At 41.8% G+C, this 23,049-nt stretch overlaps 1 protein-coding gene across 1 annotated transcript in view; it reads left to right on the forward strand.

Annotated features, from left to right (window-relative positions):
• The window catches only part of ARHGEF33 (Rho guanine nucleotide exchange factor 33), a 65,693-nt gene extending 46,547 nt beyond the window's left edge, over nt 1–19,146 (forward strand). The window contains exons 12-18 of the mRNA XM_045549447.1: nt 1,756–1,839; nt 2,960–3,043; nt 5,111–5,259; nt 6,262–6,426; nt 7,831–8,638; nt 11,428–11,567; nt 18,720–19,146. Of these exons, the coding sequence (XP_045405403.1) occupies nt 1,756–1,839; nt 2,960–3,043; nt 5,111–5,259; nt 6,262–6,426; nt 7,831–8,638; nt 11,428–11,567; nt 18,720–18,849 (1,560 nt within the window). The 3' untranslated portion in view covers nt 18,850–19,146. The remainder of the gene's footprint in view (nt 1–1,755; nt 1,840–2,959; nt 3,044–5,110; nt 5,260–6,261; nt 6,427–7,830; nt 8,639–11,427; nt 11,568–18,719) is intronic.
• Nucleotides 19,147–23,049: the final 3,903 nt, after the last annotated feature.

Consider the following 23,049-nt stretch of genomic DNA (forward strand, 5'->3'; position numbering starts at 1 on the left):
GTAAGTTCTCCCCCACCCCGCCCATAAACTTAAATTATATGGATCTGTGTCTCATTTATCTACTTCTTTAAACAGAGAATCTAGAATCAGTGAATTTCAGAGCTACAGGAACCACTGAGATCTAGTCTAACCTCTTCATTCTCCAGACAGATAATGGAATAAGGTTTGGAGAGATTAAAAAACCTTGCTGAAGTTGGAGATCTGTGACTAGAACCCTAAGTTAGGTCTTCTAGTTATAACTTTCTACTGTACTATAACTGCCTCTATTGAATATGCGTGTGTATATGTATATGTATATGCATGTGTTTATATATGTATTTGTATGTATATACACATACTGCACATGTATACATATAAATATATGAGGATTTGTACATATGTATATATTTCACACTCAATTTTCATTCCTTAGAGATTTTTAAAAATGTGATGGGTAGCTATTGTCTTGAATATTTTTTGTTTTCACTTTTTGGAGAGAGTGTGCTAAGTTTTAAAATCTCTATAGTGATCTACAAAGACAATATGATCCAAGCCAGAAGTTGCAAACTCAAATGCCTACAGGGCCAGACAGTGACATAAATGAGTGAAGTGAGCGCAATATGGACTGGCAGGAAGTGTGCTGAAGTAGCACACATATGTTGTTCTACAAGGAATAGCTCCTCAGCTTTATTCAATTATTTTTCAGGAAAAAAGGACTAAGTTGCTAGATCTTCTGATATTTTAATAAAAACTGGAAATCTGGGATTTTCTTATTTTTAAAATATTGCATGGGCCAATTAAAATTGATCTGGCTACCAGATTTTGCCTGCAATCTATTTCTGTATACCAATGATTCTCAACTGTAGGTAACAATGTAAAGTTTACAAATGGTTTACTTGTATAGATTAGCGTGGATATGATGCCTCTCCTCCGATATCACTTTTACTCATTCGTGTTCAGTATGCTTTTTTGAGCTGAGAATTATTATATCTGTGGGAATATAACTTTGGAAGCTGAGAATTATTTTCCTCAGGGGATAATGCATAGGTGAATATGCAATTAGTAGAAATATGCAATTTATAGAAAATGTGAGAAGCACTGGCCTAGATATATAAGGCAGATTGGGCAAAGTCCCTCATTTGGATGTAGATGATTGAAATGGAAAGGAATTACAAAAACCAAAATGTTCATTTTTACTGTTTCACAATTAAAAAATACTTTTTCAACTTATGGGATCCCTTGGTTTATTATTTCACTTTCTCTCATTAAAGCAGGGCTATTGAGTTTTGATTCTCAAGCTGTGAGGATGTTTACCTTAAAAACCAAAAAGTTTTTTTTTTTTTTTTAAGAACGTACAATCTTAAATGGAATGCTGTAGCACAATCATATCGCACTGTGTCCTTGGACTCCTGGTCTCAATTGATCCTACTGCCTCAGCCTCCCAAGCAGTTGGGACTGCAGGCATGTGCCACTACACCCAGCTAATATTTTAAATCTTTTTGTAGAGATGGGATCTCGCCGTATCGCACAGCCTGGTCTCGAACTCCTAGCCTCAAGCAATCCTCCTGCCTCAGCCTCCGAAAGTGCTGGGTTTACAGGCGAGAGCCACCTTGTCCAGCCCAAAAATATTTTTTAAAAAGATGAATAGAAAACCCCAAAAGATGTTAAATAAAGAACACATTAATTGAATAAGACAAACTCTGTGAAGTCCTCTATAAAAATATTATCATTCCTGTTTTCAGGTTCTTACCGTGCATTTTTGTGTTTGTTTTTAAGAATAATTTCTTGGATTATTATGTTGCCTACCTGAGGGACCTGCCTGAGTGCATCTCATTGGTTCATGTGGTGGTTCTGAAGGAGGTACGTTAACTCTATGTATGTGCATGTTATCCTTATGAGGTTGCTCATCCACCCAGTTAATACAGCACGTGCACCCTGAACTTGTGTTCCAGGCTAGGGAATGGCCTGAACAGAACCACTCACTCTCCTACCTGAAGTTAAAGGAGCCCACTCAAAGCTCAGTGCCATTGCGTTTGTCCTTGCCCTGCCTTACTGACCCTCTATTCCATTCCACTGGAACCATGGGCAAACTAAACAGGTGTTCTATGCAGAGATCTTCAGGCTGTAGCTTGCATGCTTTGTGTGGTGGCTTTTTTTTCAAGTTCAGAGGATATGAATCTAAATCTGAAAATCCAGTCATCCTTTGTGAGTTTATAAGATCATAAGGTGGCTCTAGTCATGTGGCTTAAAGATTGCTACTGCAGTGACATATTAGGTGCTCAATAAGCACATATACATATGTAACAATTTTAGTTATTTTAGGTCAGTTGGAGAAAAGAATATCAGAAGCCCCAAAGCTGAGAGTTAATCAAGGTTCACAAGAGATAAGGGGCTCTGTCTTACTAACTTTCTACTTCAATGCCCCACCACGTCCAACTCAGTATAATGCCTATCACATGTTAACATTCAGCAAATATCTGGGAAAGAGAAGGAAGAGAAGGGAAGGGAAGGACATGGAGAAAATCCCACATGTTTTGTGCTGCCTAGCCAATTGACTAGTTTCTAATCACACTCCCTTCCCCACTCTCATGAGGTTCCAATCCACCCTTAGAGCGTATTAGTAAACCATTGTAATGATTACTTGTTGGAGAACGTTAATAAATTCATTCAATGCAAATACAATTTATTCAGTGCCTTCTTCTGTCTAGCACTGTGCTGAGATGAGAAGAAGAGGGCACTTTGGAAATTTGGGAGGATTCAAAAGAAGTATACGATATGCTCCCTGCTAGAGAAGAGTTGCCTCCTTGAGCATGTCCCTGAATATGTGGTCTCTCTGATGAGAGATCAGTGCTTCATGACAATCTCTGGGAAGAAAACACTTTGGGAGTAAACCCTTCCTACTCTGGTAGGACAGACTCTGGGGTTCTGCTGCCAGAGCTGGAGGGATATTGAAGAGTGACTCCACCTTTCTCTCATGCAGGGTGATGAAGAGATTAAATCTGACATCTATACGCTGTTTTTTCACATAGTCCAGCGCATCCCTGAATATCTGATTCATCTGCAGGTAGGCATGGCTGGGTAAGCCACCAAACTTATTTTCATGCTAAATTATTATTTTTGGGCTTCTAGGAATCATTAATATTTCAAAGGTTCAAAGAATCATTAATATTTCTAAGAAGTGTTTACATGGCTTAGATTGTTATGATTACTCCCTACCCCATCATACCCTGTGGGATGAGCTAAAGTCTCTATTTCCAAAAATGTTGGGCTCCTTATGCCTACCTTTGAAGTTCTGTCTTTATTTACCAGCAATTCTCACCTCCACTGATCTAGGATCTTTCTATAACCACTCCTGCTAGATCCTGAGCACCTTATTCAGTCCCTTTCTCTTTGGTTCTACAGCCATCTAAACGCTACCCCCCTGGCATCTAAATATCTATCTAATCTGCCCGCTTAACTGTTATCCTGACTGCTTTCTTTTGGCTGGGGTCCAAGGTTCTACCATATGTAATGCTTATGTTTTATGTCACAGAAGAAGCATGAAGAAGCTGATGAGCTGACTTCCTCACACCCTTTTCTCACAGGGCTTGTAGCATCTTGGAGGAAGTAGAGTTGAGGGAGAGACTCACCAACCCCTACCAGCCCCTCTTCTTCCCGCCACCCACCTGTTCTGGTTTAATTGCTGACTGATCTTCTTAAGTAAATCAGTGAAGGCATCTTAGAAATGTTTGGGATTAATCTCAGGTAGAAGTAGCCCAGTATCAATATTTTTAAAATTTATATTTTATTGAGGTAAAATATACATATATAATTTACCATCTTTACCATTTTCAGTGTACAGTTCAGTGGTGATAAATACATTTATATATTTTTTCCTCTTCATCTCCTTCCTATCCAGTATCAATGTTAAAAACACTTCCAGACCAGGCACGGTGGCTCACACATGTGATCCTAGCACTCTGGGAGGCCGAGGTGGGAGGATCTCTTGAGGTCAGGAGTTTGAGACCAGCCTGAGTAAGAGCAAGATCCCGTCTCTACTAAAAATAGAAAAATTAGCAGGGTGGCGTGGTGCACCTATATTCCCAGCTACTCGGGAGGCTGAGGCAGGAGGATAGCTTGAGTGCAGGAATTTGAGGTTGCAGTGAGCTACAGGGTGACAGAGCAAGACTCTGTCTAAAAAAAAAAAAAAAAAAAAAAGACTTCCAACTGTATGTGTCTTTAGACCCTAAAAGCATTTTTCTCACAATAATTATTTAATACTTTCAACAATCCTGTGAAATAGGATATAATTGTTATCATTTTTTATGAGAAAATGGAGGGTCAAAGAAGTTAAGCAATTCGCTCAAGATAACACACCTAATAGGTGAAAAAAGTAGGATGAAACCCTGGTCTTGCAAGCAGTAGAGTGTGATAAATAAGCCTTGGTTCTACTCTCTGACTTGCGTTCAATTCCTGCCTCTATTGTTCACTAGATCGTGACCTAATGAGGATCACTTAACTTCTTTATACCTTGAATTCGTTATTTGTTAAATGGCAGTAATAACTGGTACCTATTTAATTAGGTTGTGGTAAAAATAAAATGAGATAATATATGTAAAGGGCTCAGTGCCTAGAAATAGGAAGTACTCAATGACTGTTAGCTTTCCCAAATCCAAGTTGCACACATGTTCCACGATAGCACAGTAGGCAATGTATAAGAATAGTAGGGGCTACCAGGCTTGATCTTAAACATCCCCCCTCCCCAGCCTGCCTTGATGCCTGATGTTCTCATCATTAGTCTGACTCATTTGAGTTAAGGCATTGCTTACAGACAGCAATTATTAGAATGCCTCCATTACTTCAGAGATCTGATTAGTAGATTCTTCTAAATTTTCAAATGAAATTATTTTATGTTCATATCCAACTCAAATGGAACAATAGTGACTTATTTTCCCTTGGTGTGTTGGATGGACAGAGAGTAGCAAGTTTGACCTTTCAGCTTTTAATTGGATGGGCCATATGTAATGTTGCTAGTTGTTTTGATTAAATGGCTACCAAACTCTCATAAACAGATCAAGGTAAGGTTCAGAAGAGACAAAAACAAATTTTCATTCTAATTACAAAATGCTGCTTCCTTTTTTCCTCCATCCAGAATGTCCTGAAGTTCACAGAACAGGAACACCCTGACTATTACCTACTACTGGTGTGTGTTCAGCGCCTCCGGGTGTTTATCTCACACTACACCCTGCTGTTTCAATGCAATGAGGAGTTGCTTATTCAGAAACGGAAAAAGCTCAAGAAGTAAGGTTCTGATGGTGCAGTCTAGAGGGTTGATCAAAGGCTTCTGAGACTAGGAATGTAGACCAGTCACTGGGTATCTGTCACAAGTAACCACATTGTGTGTTAAGTGGCTGAAATGCAGTGATGGCAGGTGGAAAGGAAAAGAGAAGGGGAGGGAAGAGAGGTGGCTAGGTTGGCTACAGGAGGAAGACACCTACTACCTGCCGGAAATTACTTTAGAAAAACAGCACTTTCATTCTACTGCCTGTGTAGACCCCCTCTTATGTTGCTAATCACCTCAAAAAATAGTTCAATTTCCCTAAACTTGCGTGGTTCAAAATTACAGTTTAAAGGCCAGAATATAGTTTCCTTCATTGATTCAACAAATACTTCTTGGGCATCTATTGTGTGGTAGGCACTGTTCTACATACTGAATATACTGAAACGAACAAAACAGCCCCAAATCCCTGCCACACAGAGCTTACTTTTTAGAGTTGGATGGTGAGCAAAGAAAAAGTTAGATCATGGTATGTGATATGGATAAAAGTAAAACAAGTTAGGGAGGGGAATTTTTAGTAGATTTCACCCTAGGAAGAAAGAAGAAGGGTGGACTAAGAGGAATCTGGGTTTCGGAGGGCTCAGAAGCAACCCATAGCAGAGCTTCCTAATGATGTGGATTTACTTCAACCTCATCCCAACTCACATGGAGGAAAACAGAATCATTTCCGTGGGTGCTTCAGACCAAAAAAAGATGCTATTTCCCGAGCCAGGGCTCCTCTAAAGGAAGATATCTCTCCACTGCTCCCTTCCCCCGGGCTCTTTTCAGCCAGTTAATCAGCTTCCCTACTCCTGCCCAATAGCCAGTTTGCACCCTGGCTATTATGTAAGCAATTTGGTTTAGAGGGCCCTGGAGATAGAGCAAGCTTCATCTGAGAGACATCTATCTTTCTTGTCATAATCTGTGTGTTCAGAGAACCAGTTTCCCACTGTACAACCTGAGAATTATTACTTCCATTCTGTTAGGTCATCCATGGCAAAGCTGTACAAAGGGCTGGCTTCTCAGTGTGCAAATACCGGGCAAGATGCTTCCCCCACTGCAGGCCCTGAGGCTGTCCGTGACAGTGGCATCCACTCAGAAGAGATACTGCAACCCTACCCTTCTGCTCCCAGTTCTGGCCCCGCTGTCACGTAAGCACCTGTGGTGTGGAAAGGTTAACAGCAATGCCCTTGAGTCCCAGCTAGTATGTGTGAGTTAGCAAGCCAGTCTGGATTAAGAGTATTATCTATGGGACTCCTCCTTCCCCACTGCCTCATCAGGCCTATATCTGCCAGCCAATCAGATGACCACATGCTTGGATCCCAGAGGAAGGCACTAACGGTAAAGGGCAAGCCCAGGGAGTGGAAAGAGGAAGAAAGTGGATATTTACTTTGTGGATCACTTCAACTCTTGAGAGTGACAAAACTTTATCTTCTTTGAAGTGCTACAAATAGAGCCAAAAAATGAAATACCTAGAGATTATTCCAGACCAAACAGTATGGCTGTCATTGCACTCTGTGCAGGGAAAATAAAACCCAATGACAATCTTTTCAGTTAAAAGAGAATTGACTCAGGTCAATATTTTGTTTCACTGTTTCTTTTCACATCTGTAAATGTAAGATCTAATTTCATTTTAAGACCACCAGGGTAAGATACTCAGTGTTAGCATTTACATTTACATTCTTTATGGCAGAAGTTTTTGCATTTTTGTGGCAGAATTAAAATATGAATACATAAACTAGCAGAATAACCATTTCTAGTCAGTGTCCATTTACATCTGTCTGGCAACTAAAGCCCAGCACAATTGGAAGATCACATCCCATCTGACGGTATGCTATTATAGTTTGCAAACTATGTAAATTACTTGTTACCCATGATCCCCCCCAAAAAACCTCCATGAAATTGGGCATGTTCAGAGTGGTAGCTTTTACTTTTTGGTATTACTTTGTGGGTAGTTTGAGATGACTTATATAGCATACTTCATAGCTACAAGGTATATTTTTGAAAATTTATTATGAAAATTTCAAATTTACACAGCAGAGTACAGTGAACCCCATTTACCATCATCCAGATTCAACAAGATCATGCCACATTTAGGTCATCTAAGAATTTAATTATTTTTAAGTCTGAAGATCCACCGGTGGAACAGAAGCTGAGTTCCCATTATTTTATGACTCTGCTAGGGCAAGCAAGGGAGAGAAGAGTGTTGAAAAGAGGTACTTTGGGACACGGACAGGTGGTGAGGAGGGTCCGAGAGTCTTTGGCCCACCAGCCATCTCTGCGCAGTGCTTCTTTGCCTACGAGAACCTCAGACGGATCCTTTCGGGCATGCGCTTTACGGACCACCATTTCCACTCTCGCACTTGGGCACAGGGTTCGTGGGAGCTGTTCAGTCGGTGTCTGGGGAGCTTGGTAGGTTAGACACGCAGGAGCCTGGGAGGGGCAGAGAGGAGCGGGCAGGATGTGCGTTGGTCCGGGCCTTGCGCTGCTCGGTGAGAGGCCTGCACTAACAAACCATAAGCACACCTCTTTTGCATTTTGTTTCCCCTTTAAAGACATTTGATGCCCCCAGTGAAGAAAAGCCAACAGCAGCAGAGCCTGATGGAGAGCATGCAGCCCGGGAAGCCCAGCGACTGGGAGATGGAGGGCCGGAAGCACGAGAGGCCGGAGAGCCTCCTGGCGCCGGCGCAGTTCTGTGCGGCCGAGCAGGACGTGAAGGCGCTCGCCGGGCCCCTGCAGGCCATCCCGGAGATGGACTTCGAGCCCGCTCCGGCCGAGCCGCTGGGCAACGTGGAGCGCTCCCTGCGCGCCCCGGCCGAGCTCCTGCCCGACGCCCGCGGCTACGTGCCCACGGCCTACGAGGAGTTCGAGTACGGCGGCGAGATCTTCGCGCTGCCCGCGCCCTACGATGAGGAGCCCTTCCAGGCCCCGGCCCTCTTCGAGAACTGCTCGCCCGCCTCTTCCGAGTCCAGCCTGGACATCTGCTTCCTACGGCCCGTCAGCTTCGCCATGGAGGCCGAGCGGCCCGAGCACCCGCTGCAGCCGCTGCCCAAGAGCGCCACGTCGCCGGCGGGCAGCAGCGGCGCTTACAAGCTGGAGGCGGCGGCGCAGGCGCACGGCAAGGCCAAGCCGCTCAGCCGCTCGCTCAAGGAGTTCCCGCGCGCGCCGCCCGCCGAGGGCGTGGCCCCGCGCCTCTACAGCACGCGCAGCAGCAGCGGCGGCCGCGCGCCGCTCAAGGCCGAGCGCGCCGCGCAGCCGCACGGCCCGGCCGCCGCCGCCGCCGCCGCTCGCGGCGCGCCCCGGACCTTCTTCCCCCAACAGAGGTCCCAAAGCGAAAAACAGACCTATTTGGAAGTAAGGAGGGTAAAGTAAAACCGAACCGAAACCCACCGCGCCGGCGGCCCCGGGGCCTAGGTCTGCAGGGAGCAGCCCGAGCTCGCCTAGCGGGAACGGGGGTGGGCAGGCCCAGGCTGGGCGCCCCGGGAGGCGCCGGGGGAGGCGGGGCGCGGACGGCGGGTTGTCGCGCCCGCCGGAGTTGCAGACTCGTGCCGTGCGTCGTGCCTCGTGGCCCGCGAAGGCGAGTGCCAGCGCCCGTTCTGCACTGGCCGGACACAGAGCATGCCGTATGTGCGTGTATGAGGGCAAAGAGATAGCAGGGCAGACCTCGACCCCGTTGTACACCTGCTTTGTCACACACACACACTTAAGGAGTTAGGGAGGGACCCCTTCCTGCTTAGGCTTGTGGCACCTCAAAGTTGCCCTTTTTATAAAATGCTGTACGCAAGTCCCAGGCCTGTTTCTTCTTTAGGTGCATCTCCTTTAAATGTTCAGAGTATGGTTCATGGCACCCCCACTGTTCTTATCTGTAGCCAGGAAGGAGACAAGTTGCCCCATCACAGTGTAGACTGGCTAGGAAGTTTGCTTCATTTCTGCTTACTTTCCTTTTGACTGGAAAAAGGTGTCACGTTAATTTGCGAACTTCACTGGGACAGGGGCATCCCAAGTAGTCAAAGAAGCATTGACTCAAAAACATCTTCTTTGGCCTCGATGAATGTTGAGGTATTTTGATCTCTAACCTTGGTGTCTGCAAGCCTTGGGGGCATTCAAAGAGGTGTTTAAACATGTATCCACCAAAGGGGTAATAGTTCCTGAGCAAATACTTAATTCTCTGTATGTGATTGGAACAAAGGCAGTTTCTGTAAGCAGAGAGTAACGTGCTAGCTTTGACGTGATAGTTGCAAGAGGTAATCCTTCAAAAGGCCTATCCTTAAAGGTGTCAGCTCTTTGCTGTTGAGATATGCAAAACTTCTTCTGTTCCATCTCTTCAAATATACTCTGTATGTTCCACCGCTGCCCAGCAGAGGTAGCTAAGGAGGGCGTAGTCCTTCATGTTCTTTTTAAGAGTCAAGAAAGAAGACAGCATGCTTTAGTGTGAAGAGCACCTGAGGTGTCAGGAGATCTAGGTTCTAGTCCTGGCCTTACTGCCCAACAGTTCTGTGCTTTTGCACAGTTTATTTGGCTTCTCTGTGTCTCCAGTTTTCTCATCTACAAAAATAAGACAATATGTATATACTTTACCTACCTCTCAGGGTTGTTGTGAAGATCAGGTCAAATAAGATAATGTTTGTGAAATATATCTTACTTTACAGTACAAATGCAAGATATTGATAGATTTAGTCACTATATAGTATGGAATGCAATACAAATGCAAGATATTGATAGATTTAGTCACTAAATAGTATGGAATGCAATACAAATGGAAGATCTTATTGATAGATTTAGTCACTAAATAGTCTCTTAAAAGCCCACTTCTCAAAATGTGGACCTTGGTCCAGTAGTGAATGCATTACCTGGAAACTTGTTATAAATGCAGAATTTGTACTCCAGACCTACTGAATCAGAATTTAGGAAGATTTCCAGGTGACTCATATAAACATTATGTGCATGTGGGCAGAAGCATGCCTTAAGCCACTGATTTTCAAACCTAAGTGTGCAGAAGGAGTACCTGGGCCTAATTGCAGAGACCCTGATTCAGACAATTGGGGCTGGGGCTCAGGAATCTACATTTTAAATAGAGGCCTCAGCTGATCCTGTAAACCCAGAACCACACTTTGGGACATACTGCACTAAGCCATCAAGATGTTGATCTTCACGGTTTAGTTATGAATTTTGGTAGAATCTCAGAGAATTTCTAGATCTGCTACTACAACCCAAGATAAGTTCTCAAAGTCAAACCCATATGTTTCCTGAAAAAAATTCATCCTCATGCTTTGCTTCTCTATCAGTCACCCATCTCATTCATGAAACTTTCATGGCATCATTGGTATGGTTTTTGCTTTGACTTCTTGGGTTCTTTTAAGGTTATTCAAAATTAAGCAGCTATTTTTAGGTTGCCTTTAAATTACAGCTACCTCAAAGTAAATATTTTGTTTATATAGAATATAAATATATATATGCATATCTAGCTTGTATGCATATAAATCACATACACATCTACTATTTAGCACATCTCATATTTAAAAGGAAACTAAAGAGTTCAGAAGAGATACAGCCTTATTTTTAGTTCATTTTACTTTATATTCAAAATATCATAGGTAAAAAATTATAAAAGTTGTATTAAAGGCATATTTGCAGGTTGTAAATATTAGTTAACATTTACTTCTAAGCAGGTCTGACCTCTCAAAAACTCCTTCCCTCTTTTATTTCTAAAATGGAGAGTTAGGAACATGAGTTTAAAACTAGTATTACAATTAAGGAAATTTCTTATTTTGTAGAAAGAGAAACACCCAGAGATTGGAGGGGATTACTGCAGGTTTTCTAGCAAGGCAGTGTTGGTGCCAAAATAAGAATTTAATTTCTATACTTTTAAAATGTTAGCTAAATTTTTTATTTCCTTATTTTTAATTATTGCTATATCATATTCTACTCTAGACTATTTGATGAATAGAAAATATTACGCTCAGTAGAGAATTGTCCTCTTCCCACCTCCTGATTTTTTCATTAGCCTAGGTTTGCTTTAGTTGGGATTTAGTGCCCATTGGTAGTCTTTTAGGGTGGGAGAGGAAAGTGGCAAGGCAAAAAAATTGTCCCACAGTCAGGATAGATAATAACTTTGGAAAAGAGTTTAAAAAATCCTTCTTTTGTGTTTGCAGGAGATGCATTTAGAAGACACTACCAGATTTTGTCCAAAGGAAGAACGAGAAAGTGAACAAACATCTTTCAGCGATCAAAATCCCAGGCAAGACCAGAAAGGGGGCTTTCGCAGCTCCTTCCGCAAGCTCTTTAAAAAGAAGTGAGTAGCCCTTAGACAAGACAGCATTGTAACTCATTTCCCTTTGGGCTAAGTCTTGAGGTTTTAACAGTAATAAGTATCAAGTAGCCTGGTCTCACACAACTGCTTCAAGTTCAGTGCTTGCTCCCAGTAGCCACGATTCCTGCGGGGTAAAGATGTTTCTCATTGGTATCTCCCAAAGTAGGAGCAAACTCAGCCTTCTCCCCTACCTCTGTCTTTTATCCCTCCTTCCTTTTTCCAAAAATCACGTGTCTTGAGAGGAGTAAGCAGAGGAGGTCCCCTGGGACACAAGCTGGTGACAATCAAAGCCCTTTTAGACTGGGAGGAGTGGGATCCACTATTGGAGTTGGGTGTAATGGGTGCTCCTTCAGAATCTCCTGCCTGTGGAAAGTTTCTAAGGGCATCTCAGCACTTCTGCCTTTAGGGGCCTATCATTATCCTGGGTGCTAGTTCATGTTTACTGGGACCTCTGCTAGGGTTTTTCCTGAATAAATGGGTTTGGCTTGGGCCCTAGTTAAAAGTCCCTTCAGTGGAGTTTCCATATTCTGTAGGAGGCAAAACCAAGCCATTTTCCTTCTGTGGTCCTTCTGAGAGTCTAGGTCATTGTTGTCATATGAAACATTACCCACCAGGAATTTTGGCCAGCACTGTTTTCCAGTCTGGGAGTCAGTGGCCAAACCCCAAAGTAAAATGTAAGGAGGAGAGAAGAAGTGAGCATTAACATTTGACCATAGAGGAATTCACCAGTCTAGCCACTGCCTGCCGGATAGATGCTGTTTCTGTCCCCACTGGTCCTTAGGCCTACCTCCCTCCCCCTTAGAGAGATTTTCATTGGTGCTTAGTTTCTTTTGGTGGAGGAGGTTCTTTGCAGTGAGTTTTAAACACCAAGTCTTCATATTTTAATGGGTGGAAAAGTTAAAGGCATTATTGCTGCCTTCGGAGAGTTGCTGGTGAGCGTGGGAGCACAGGGAAATCACCTTCTCCTTGAAGGTGGAGGTTACTGGCTGATTTAGATAATGGTTTTGATGGAAGAATTGGGGTTAAGGCTTGGAGCAGGAGTTTCTTTTTATGGTTTGTCTAATTCTCCTCCCATGGGGAGGGTGGCCCTGGCATGAGTGGGTCTCTTATTGTTTGTGTCTGCCTGTTGTTACTGGACAAGGGGGAAGAGGAGGGAAGAGTACCAGTTCTGTAGTTAGCCATAGCCCTAAAGTCCCCTTTCAGTGTTGCTCAGACAATGCAGCGCATGCAAGCATGACTGTTGCTGGATCCCCAAACCACCCTTATTCAGGGATTCAGAAGTTAAGAATTACATACCTCTCTCTAGGATCACAGACTTAGATCTTTCTTGACCCAATGCCTACCTCTGTCAAGTTCGACATGGGTAGGAGGACCTGGAAGCAGACAAGTCTCCAGCCTTGACATTTAGGCTCCCAGTTCCTTCTAAGGACTCCAGATTCCTAAACGCACTGCTTGAGCCCTTTTCTTTTTCTTTCTTTCTTATTTTCTTTTTTTAACTACGGTATTCCCAAAACAAAACACCACTTTTTGCCCACTACCATTTATAATGACTGGGTCCTGTCAGTTGGAAAGCAATGAGCAATAGATCTAGGAAAATGCTCTGCCAGTGACATGAAGCAGAGGGAGTAGATCTATCCTCTTTCAATCCAGAGGACAGAACTAGGGGCAATAGGTAAGAGGAAGAATATGCTAAAAATGTAGCTGCTTGGAACTGGAGCTGGCTCCCTAATGAAGGAGTGGGTTCTCTTAAGTTGAAGCTAGATGACTCTGGTCAGGGACACTATGACAGTGATTCCTGCACTGGGTGGGAGATGGCTTAAGAAATCACCAGAGGCCTTTCTAGTGTGGAGATTTGCTTTATCTATAGTTTGACTTTGTTGTAGCTCAATCTGAGTAATCATGTCTTTTTATCACCTGAAACAAGAAATTAATACAGCCTTGGAACCTGCAATTTTAAAGACCCGCTATGTAGAAGACTAGGTTTTATCTTTCTGTAGCCCCCACAGGCCTTGGTTTAATGTAGAGGACTTGCTGTGGGCTCTCCAAATCCATGTTGGTTAATTGCTTTCAGGCTTCTTGCAGCTTTTTGGAATTCTCCTTAGATGAAGGGCCAATGGATTCCCTTAGTCCTCTTGTCCTTTCTCATAGATCATCCCTCCTGCCTCAGTCATATGGCTGCCACCAATACTGGCAACTGTCCTTTTTTATTTAAAATCTGAAGTGTTATCTGAGTGGAAGTAAAGGTGGAGCCACACAGATGACTCTCCGCTGACAGGCTTTCCTGGCTTTTTAGGTCTGGCTTAGGACAGTCAGCACCATCACATGCTTAGGGTGCCACAGTGGGCTCTTTGGCACTTTGAGGACTTGGCATGGGATAATGAAGCAGCCTAAGTAGCTTTTCCTGAGTGTTTTCATCTGAGGACCATGGAAAGTTTACTCCATTGTAATGGAGAGAGGAAGGGCAGGGAAACCTCAGTATAGTTAAAAGGCCAGTGGCTTTTAACTCAGATGAGAACACACCATTCTTCTCACTAATTAAGCATTCTTTCTTATATGCATGCCCTGTAGAAGACATTTGAATAGGAATCGTGAGTGACATGGTCCCAGCCATTAGAGAGGAACTTGCACTCTGAAATTAGGCATATGAACAATTATAGGAAGGAACCAGAAGAGACATTCAGCCCATTCTCCTGTATGCCAGGAGGTCAGGCTGGCAGCAAGCCCTGTGACTTTAAGATGTGGCTAATCCTAGGTACTGGAACCATTCCAGAGCTTGGCCTCACAGGTCGAAATGGGCCAGTGCCAGAAAAGCCACCTGTGTCATGTCTGGGACTCACTGCCTTCCTCCCCCACAGCCCTCTGGAGGCTCATTCCTGTCTACACTGACACACTTTTTGTTCCATAGGGGCTTGTTTGGCTGGTGGCCCCACACACCCAGAATGCTGCTTCGGGATGAAGCTAGGCATGGAGCCAGATGCAGCAGAAAACCTGAGAAAGGGTTCTCTTCCCTCTGAGGCTGGGAGGGCCGAATGCTCATGCCCACAAGGATTCAAAAGGGAGAGTCAAGTTGACATCATAAATCCCACGATATTTGGGGAAAAGGATGACCTTCTGATTGTTTCCATCTCAGGCACATTTGTCCTGGTGGATACCAAGTCACATGTCCCTGAAAGCTGCCCAGAATTGATCAGAATAAAGGCTACATATCTTAAAGTTTGAAAATGCTAAGTGACTTTAAACATTTTAAATGAGGATTTGTGGAAGCCAGGAACAGACCTAATGTGATAGGCTGATGCTGGACTGAATACTTCTCCCCCGCCTTAAAGCAGGATGGAAGGCAACCTATCTCATTCCAGAAGGATCTGTATGGAGGCTGTCAAAGACTTACACCTAGATTATCCTGAGGCAAATGCTAATTCATCTTTATATAACAGTCTTACTTAGGTTAATAAGTATTCTCAATTGGGGGTATGACAATGGGGAAGAGGATTATGTAAGATAATTTAGGAGTATGGAATGTAGATGGTACTCTGTCTTTTCAGCCTCAAATTTAGGGAGAGTGGAAGATAAAGAATATGGCTTCCACATGGTTAAGTCTACTTCTTCAGCCATCCTCTTCCTTTTCAGCACTTTATAACTTACATGCCTCCGAGTGTCTCCATCCCTGTCATCACCCTCCCTCCACCAGTCATATCAAAAGCTGTTTTCTTCATCACACACAGAGAGAGTACTTCAGGGCCCCATATATAGTAGTTATCAGTGAACCCTCTTCTTTTGGTGTCTTCTTACCTGGTTTTGTATGTGCCCAGCCTCGGCTGTGGAACAGGCCATGCAGTAGAGCGCAGGACTCTAAGGAATCAGCTAATGCTTTTATCCCCACCCTCTTCTCTATCTCTTTAAAGCCCATCTCAAGACCCTCCCATATTCTTACCCACTTCATAGTCCTCTCTCATTTTTCATGTCCTATATATATTTAAAATTGAAGGGGTAAACATTTTATATTAACCCTGATTACAAAGTTTCTCAATAAGCCATTTAATTATTAAATTAAGGGTCTTTGGTGTACTAAGTTCTGTCCAGCACAAAAGAAGTAAAAGAGATAGTTCCTGCCCATTAGGAGCTTACAGTTCAATGTAAGGGTAACCTAGCTGTAAGGTATAGTACTTAGCCCATTGTAAGCACTCAACAAATATTGATTAACTGAATGCTTATTTGCTGTGGGCTCTCCAAATCCATGTTGGTTAATTGCTTTCAGTCCTCTTCCAACTTTTTTGGATTAGATGAAGGGCCAATGGATTCCCTTAGTCCTCTTGTCCTTTCTCATAGATCAGTCCCTCCTGCATCAGTCATATTGCTGCCACCAATACTGGCACTGTCCTTTGTATTTAAAATCCAAAGTGTTATCTGAGTGGAAGTAAAGGTGGAGCCACACAAGGTTGTTTATTTGATTACCAAAGCTGACCGGTTTGGCCAACAGGATGGGTGTTCCCCTGCTCCCTTACTTCTTAAGACATATACATATTTCCTGAAGCTTTTGAGGATGGTCTTTCCAATGAGAGAACCAGCCCTTCTTAAGTCAGAGGATTCTGATTCCACCCCTCACCCATCCCCAGCTCTAGACGTGCTCTCAAGGTTTATTTGTAGCAAATCTAGACTTGTATGACCTACCCAACTTGCTCTTTTCTTTGTCTCTGTCACTTGAGTGGAAGACAGGTTAGCAACAGGTCCATTGTCTTTTCCTCTTTCCATCAATTGCTTAGATTGACTGTGTGTCAGAGTGTCCTGGCAGCCACTGTGGCCTTCCCCAGCGTGAGCCCGCCTGTCCCTGTAGCATCTGCTCTAATCTGCCCTACAGTCAGCCAGAATGGCTCCAGGAGCTCAACAGCCATTTCTGTTTCATAGAGAAAGAGAATAAAAGCAAATACTCTGGCCCTTTCTCCTAGATTCTGCAGGTTATTTTCTAGTAATTTAGGTAAGCATTACTTCAGAGCCACACTTTTGGAAGAGTCCAGGTGGCCATAAACCATGTAAACATTACAAATTATCTTTAAGAGGATGAAACGAGCTTTTAGTCATGGCTACAGTAGAATGCTGGATTTTAAAAAGGATTGGCAAGTTAGCCATTAGTTAATTAATATCAAGAAATGCAGAGGCATTTAGATACTGGAGACACAGGGAAGGTACAATTTGTGAGAAGAGCAGTTAAAAAAGAAAAAAATTAAGCTGAGTTTGTGGACTTTGAAAACTAGACAGGGCGATTTTGGCATTTGTTTCAGAAATGGGAACGCAACTGGTGAAGATTTCTGTGGTCCTTGGGGCTGGTGGTGACATCAAAGCTTTCCCATTTCCAGGTAAACACTAAAACAGTTGCATGTTGGAACCATCAAAGTGTGACATGTTGGGTTTGGAGAGATCAGATGTAGCTAAGAGGGGAAATATGAGGTGAAGATTTGAAGTTTTTACTAATGACTTTCTGATGAGAAACTGTCACGTGGGGGAACAGTTCAGAAGAAACAACAGCCCAATTCAAATACTGTTCCCTGCTGCCTGTCCCTAAAACTGCAGGCATAGCTAGTCTTATGAATAATAGAAGATATAGGGAAAGAATGAAGTGGTCAAAATACATCTTCCTATCATTTTGGGGACAATTTTACAAAGCAGGGGTGGATGATCTGAACTGGAGGTAGGTGGGAGTTCTGAGAGATGAGAGAAGGCCTGGAGTTTTAGGGTGGGGCACGTGGAGGTTGTTGCAAGGGAGAGTTCAGGGGGGTTCCTGAAGAGTAAGAAAACCTCACCCCACCCAGATATCATCTTGTTTGATACGTACCTAGATGTACTGGAGTTGAGAGATAGAGTAGTTTTTCCTCTCTGCACTGGGATGTAGTAAAAAAGTGCTCCTTACCAAGCAGAAGTAGAAAGCATGGTGGGCAGCTATGGCTTCATCTGTGATATCAAATATCAGGGTGAAAGGTGAAAATATCTAGTAAGTCATCAGGTTTCCAGACATCAGGATTTTAGTCTTTGTGTGTGGATCCAACTTCTTTCCTTGAATAATGCAAAGGGATGTTTGAATTCTGCCCAATTAATTCAGTAAATGATAGAGTCATAATTAACTTATCCACGAACAACAATGAGGACTCAGTAGTAAACCAGAAGTATAATGAAAGAACTTAGAGGCCGCTTATCCTTCTTTTGTGGCTAGTGGAAGCATATCTGACTCAGCCTCAGTACATGGAAAACTTGTTCAGTTGTGTAGGAGCTTTGGACAAAGAACTTCATGTCTAACATCACTTTCGTACATCCTGCATGAGGTTTTTTGACATTGGTTCTTAGTGTCTGGGCTAGTTTTAGCCATTCTAGTCCAGAGTTTAAGCTAGCCAAAGCCCCAGTCTAGCTTATCAGAGGTTATTTCCAGAAAGCCTCCTCCCTCCAGGGACTTCTGAACAAACTGGAAAAGGTGCAGAGCTGGAATGGATTACCCAACTGGCTTTACCAAGATAAAGGAAGAATACACCCTCGACTGGGGACTCAAATGGACTGATTTGAGTTGTTGACTATTGATTGGCCTTGGTCTCCTTTGTGGTGGTTGAGATTATAGTATCTCCTAAATCTGATTATTGTACTCATTTCTGCATTCTACCAAATGTAGCATATATGTGTGGTTGGCTTCAATAAATCTGTCATTTAAAAATGAAAACAAGCAAAACAAGAGTTTGTAATGTAATGCCAAATTCAGTAAAGGCCCTTGGTAACCTTGGTTGAGAACAATGAATTCCATCCACTTTAGTTTAAGGGCCTTGGCAATTTGTGGAGTTGTTATTTCATTGAACCAAAAATAGGATTTCTTGAATTATCTGAGCTTTTATTCCCCATTATAATGTTATTACACAATATCTTTCACTGACATATACAGTTGTCACAGTTGTTCCCATAAAGCATTAGAAAGATATTCTTTTTATGTTGGATGCAAATCTTAGATACCCATGTCCTAAGTTATGAAATTCAGGGAGTAAAAATTATTCCAGATCTAGGAAGCAACTGTTTTACAAATGCAAAACAATTTGGATAGATAAAATATTTGAAAACAATTAAAACCAAATCAACCTGTACTTTATCTGTGTGCTGAGATTTTAGGTCCAGTGGATCAGAATACAGGGAAAAAACTAATGAGAATCCCTCAATGGATCCTTCACCCACCAAACAAGATTTCTTCAGAAACCGACTTGCTCTTGCAAATGACCTTGACCAAGGAACAGCTGTGTAAAACATACTTAAAGTTGTATTGTCAAGTGGTAAGATGAGGATAAAAAGCTTGTATATATATGTGTAGGAATATATATATATATATATCGATGTATAAATCCCTAAGGAAAACTAGTATAAATAATTACATATGAAACTAAGTCAACATACAAGACATTGAAGAGATGAAGATTAGTCTATGGTTAAGACCTGGCTTTTTGAACCTCAACACTTGGGAAAAGGGAAGTGAAGACTTTTCACATCATTACAGAAAAATACAATAAATTTGGAGGAAAATAAATGTTTGTAAGAACGAAAACTTCCACTTTGAAGTCATTCCCTAAGTATAATATTTAGCATGTTCATATTTAACATAGATGTGAATTTTATACTTCTTAGGCATTTAGCTTATTAATTCATCTCAGTGTTCTTAGGCTCTAATATACACTATGTTAGGGCCCAACTCTGTCTTGCTCCATATCTTCCAGAAACTCCAAGGCAATACGTAACATCCCTTAAGACAGAGGATTAATTAACAACTGTATTTTACATGTTGCAAATCTGAGTTATGGAGAATTTGTACTTAAATCATGAAACAGAAAGTTCAAAGGTCAAAAACACATTGCTCTCCAAACTTGTTCCAGTTATGGAAATCAGTCAAGGGAAAGAGGATTTTGTAGAAACTGGAGGGAGGTGGAGAGCAAAGAAACATTTTCCCTTGTGTGGGTTGTGCTGAGGATGGAAACAGTCCAGAGTCTATGTTTTATTGAGTACTCAATATTCAAGATCCACTAGTGACCTTGAGTGTCATGCATATTCATGACCAGACAGACTAGGAAAAAAAGCACTGATTTAGCCACATCATCTTAAAAAGATCTTCAGTCTGGAAAGAAGTGGCAACAGCATCAGTGAATGGCTCACACACAGTGGTTGCTATAAACACCAGGTCAGAATGAAAATTCAGGGTTGTGGTACCTGTTTTCCAGAAGTAAGTCCTAAAGAAACAAAGCTCTTATAGCTCAGATAGAGGAATCAGATTGCAGAGAGGCCTGCCTGGCTCTGGGGTGATACATTGTGCTCTGTTTCCACATGGATATGTCCAAGATGGTCAGCATCCTTGCAAACATCAGATTCATAATAGAAAAAAATTAGGTTTAAACAATTTGTCTTTATTCACAGGCAGTCATCTATAATAAATTAGGGGTATTTTTTCTGTTCATTTAAAATCTTGGTATTCAAACTGTCTTCTTCAGAGACTGTTCCTCTGTTAATGCGCTTTGATAAAATAGGCAGTTTCGCTTCTAAGTGTTACAAGTGCTCGTCTTTGCTGATGACTAATTAGGAACTCATTCATTAGCATTTTGAACAATAGGTGTTCTGAAACAGTAAAGGATCACTGCCAAGTTTTTGCAGTTTGCAGTGTTTAAGCTAAGATTTTCATTTCCCTGGAATTAATGAATTCATTTGAAATTAGATTTTTCTCTATTATCAGGCCATAGTTTTGGGGCAGTACTTGAAAGCACAATGCTGAATCGACTGGACGTGAAAAGTGAAATACTGTAGAAGTCACAACCTCTTAAATAAAATGTAAACAACAATAAAATTCCTTTCCCCTTCATATTGTTTGTCATAAAAATGATCAGTTACTCGAAAGATTTAAACAATATCACACACCTCCCAAATTTCATTTTGATAGCATCCTCTGAAAAATCTTGATGCTACAGCTGTAGCACAACTCAATTTAGTTGTATTTGATGAAACTAGCCTCTGAAACTAGTAATAATGCTGCTACCTACTCTCTGGGTCCCCATCACCTGATATCTGGATTTTTCTGGTAGCTTTCTAACTGCCTCCCAGCACCTTCTGCTCCCACATATCCCGCGTGTCTCCAACACATCAGTATTCCCAAATACTGCTTTGTGTGAAACTCTTCAGCTGTTCTTACTTGTCTGTAGTCAAATTCCAAACTCCTTGACTTGACATTCAAAGTTCTCTTTAGTATGGCTCCAGATTTTCCTTCTGGCAGCCGTGTTATACTTTGTAGTTCTAGGTGAAGTAACTTACCTCAACTAAACTGTTTCCCAGTAAGCCACATACCTCACCCAGGCTCTTTTCTGTAGTTCCTTCCTCTCTGCTCATCTGGAGACCCGGTTTAAGCCTCCTCATCTTTTTGTGACCATTTGTGGTGTAACTTTTCTTTTTACCTTTCAATGTATTTGTCTTATCTTCCCAGCAAGAATGTAAGTCCCTTCAAGGGCAAGAGCTATACCATATTTTTGTTTATTCCCTTCCACCTCTAGAACAGTACATAGTAGGTGCTCAATAAATGCTCAATGCTGTAATAGGTTAGAGGGCTACAGAAAATAATGTCTACTCTTAATTTGACAAAGAGCTTTAGGGTTGTCACTTTACCTTCCTGCCTTTCATTTTCTTCAAGAAAAAATACCAATCACAAAGGAAATAAAATATAATTGTCTTCAGAAGCAGTTAAAGGGACCCTGTCACTTTCACAGCATCTAGCATTAGAAAACACTCCTCCAATTTAAAAAAAAAAAAGTTTTCTGTTGTCCTGGATGATTTCATAATCTTTCTAGGTAGTACTGTAAATTGACAGGGGAGATAGGATCTTTAATGGTATATATAAGTGATATTTAATGTAATGTTGCATTAGGGATGAAGTCAGGGTGAGGAAGAGCTTAATTGCTACATCTGTGATCTGTAACCCTTTGGAGAGGTGCAGTTTACATAGGAGACTGCAGATGTCTTTGGAAAGTGGGTTGATAAGGAGAAAGAAGCACTCTACCAAAAGATGAAGTGGGTATTTTACATAGGCTGGGGCTCGCAACAGGCCCCTTCTGCAGCCTCGCAAGATGTATATACAAGCCCAAGCAAAGGCTGTCCTGCTTTGCTTCTAGGACTACAGAAGTGGAATATTTGAGAACCAGGGATTTGTGGACCAACACTCTAGGGTTCTCCCCAGTGGGCTATTTCATCATATAACAAATAGTTTAAACTAGTCTGGGACTTGAAATTAGAACATCAGGGAAACCCTTTGAACAGTGTTTTTTATAGCACCTCATATCTTATTCCCTTACCTCCTTCAAGTCTTTATTCATGCCACTTCCATGAGGGTACTTGTAAAAATGCAGATTCCCAGGCACTGTCTCAGTCCCACTGTATTAGAATATATGGGGGTGGGTTCTAGGAATATGCATTTTAAATGCAGTCATGCAATTCTTTGGCGCACTGAAATTTTAGAGCCACCACCTCTTAGACCAATAAACAGTATTATGTTTTAGTACTCACATTCTATTCATAGACTGAATTTTAGGACAGAATAAAGAACTGATTATACTTACCTTGAGATACAGAAAACTAATAGTTCATTGAAACCCAAGTGAATGTTTCTGTATTCTTAAATTTATCATCTCTGACCTTTATTATGATATACAGTAAGATTTTGATTAAAAATATGCATATATCCATGATCAGTGCTCTTTATAAGCTAGTAAAAAGTGATTGTATATTTCAGATAATTGCATGCACTTCGAAAAGTGAGAAATTGAATGTCCTCCATTAAGTTGTATAATAAAATTAAGCCTAGTTTCAGACTAAACTTTTCCTTGAAACATCACCGTGAATAACTTGTCCCTAGCTTAAAACAATAATGGTTTGGGACAATTGGGACTCTCTTATCCTGAAAGTTGATTTAAAGATGTGAGAGCAGCACTGTCAGCATGCTGATGGTGTAGGGGCCAGTGAGCCTCACATGAGTGGAAATGAGTTGGGAGAAGAGGATGGGAGAGATACAGTTTTTTTAAAAAGGACATGGGTTAAAAGAAGGTTGAGAAAACTGATGGAGAACCATATAGTTTAAGGGAAAAAACTGATACTGATGTGACACTAGACCTGAGTTTTAAACATATAAGAACATAAAGTTATGAATTTAAGCAATGTTAAAGTTACCTTTTTGGGAAGTTGTTAGATGTTCAAAATAGTTAAGATTTTTATCCCCAAACCAAATAACTTTCATTTTCCAAAATGTGTTACTGTTTTCCAAGAGCTTAGTCCATAATTTTTAATAAGTCATCTAAACTTTTCCTTATTGATCAAATAGAAGTATTTTTATTCTTTCCCTATTCGCTTCAGAGATACAGTAGCATTAAATGCTCTTAATTCTTAACAGAAAAACAACGTGTTGGGTTTCTTGCCTATCTATCTC

This window comes from Lemur catta, chromosome 4 (genome assembly GCF_020740605.2).
Source record: "Lemur catta isolate mLemCat1 chromosome 4, mLemCat1.pri, whole genome shotgun sequence".
In the NCBI taxonomy this organism is placed as follows: domain Eukaryota; kingdom Metazoa; phylum Chordata; class Mammalia; order Primates; family Lemuridae; genus Lemur; species Lemur catta.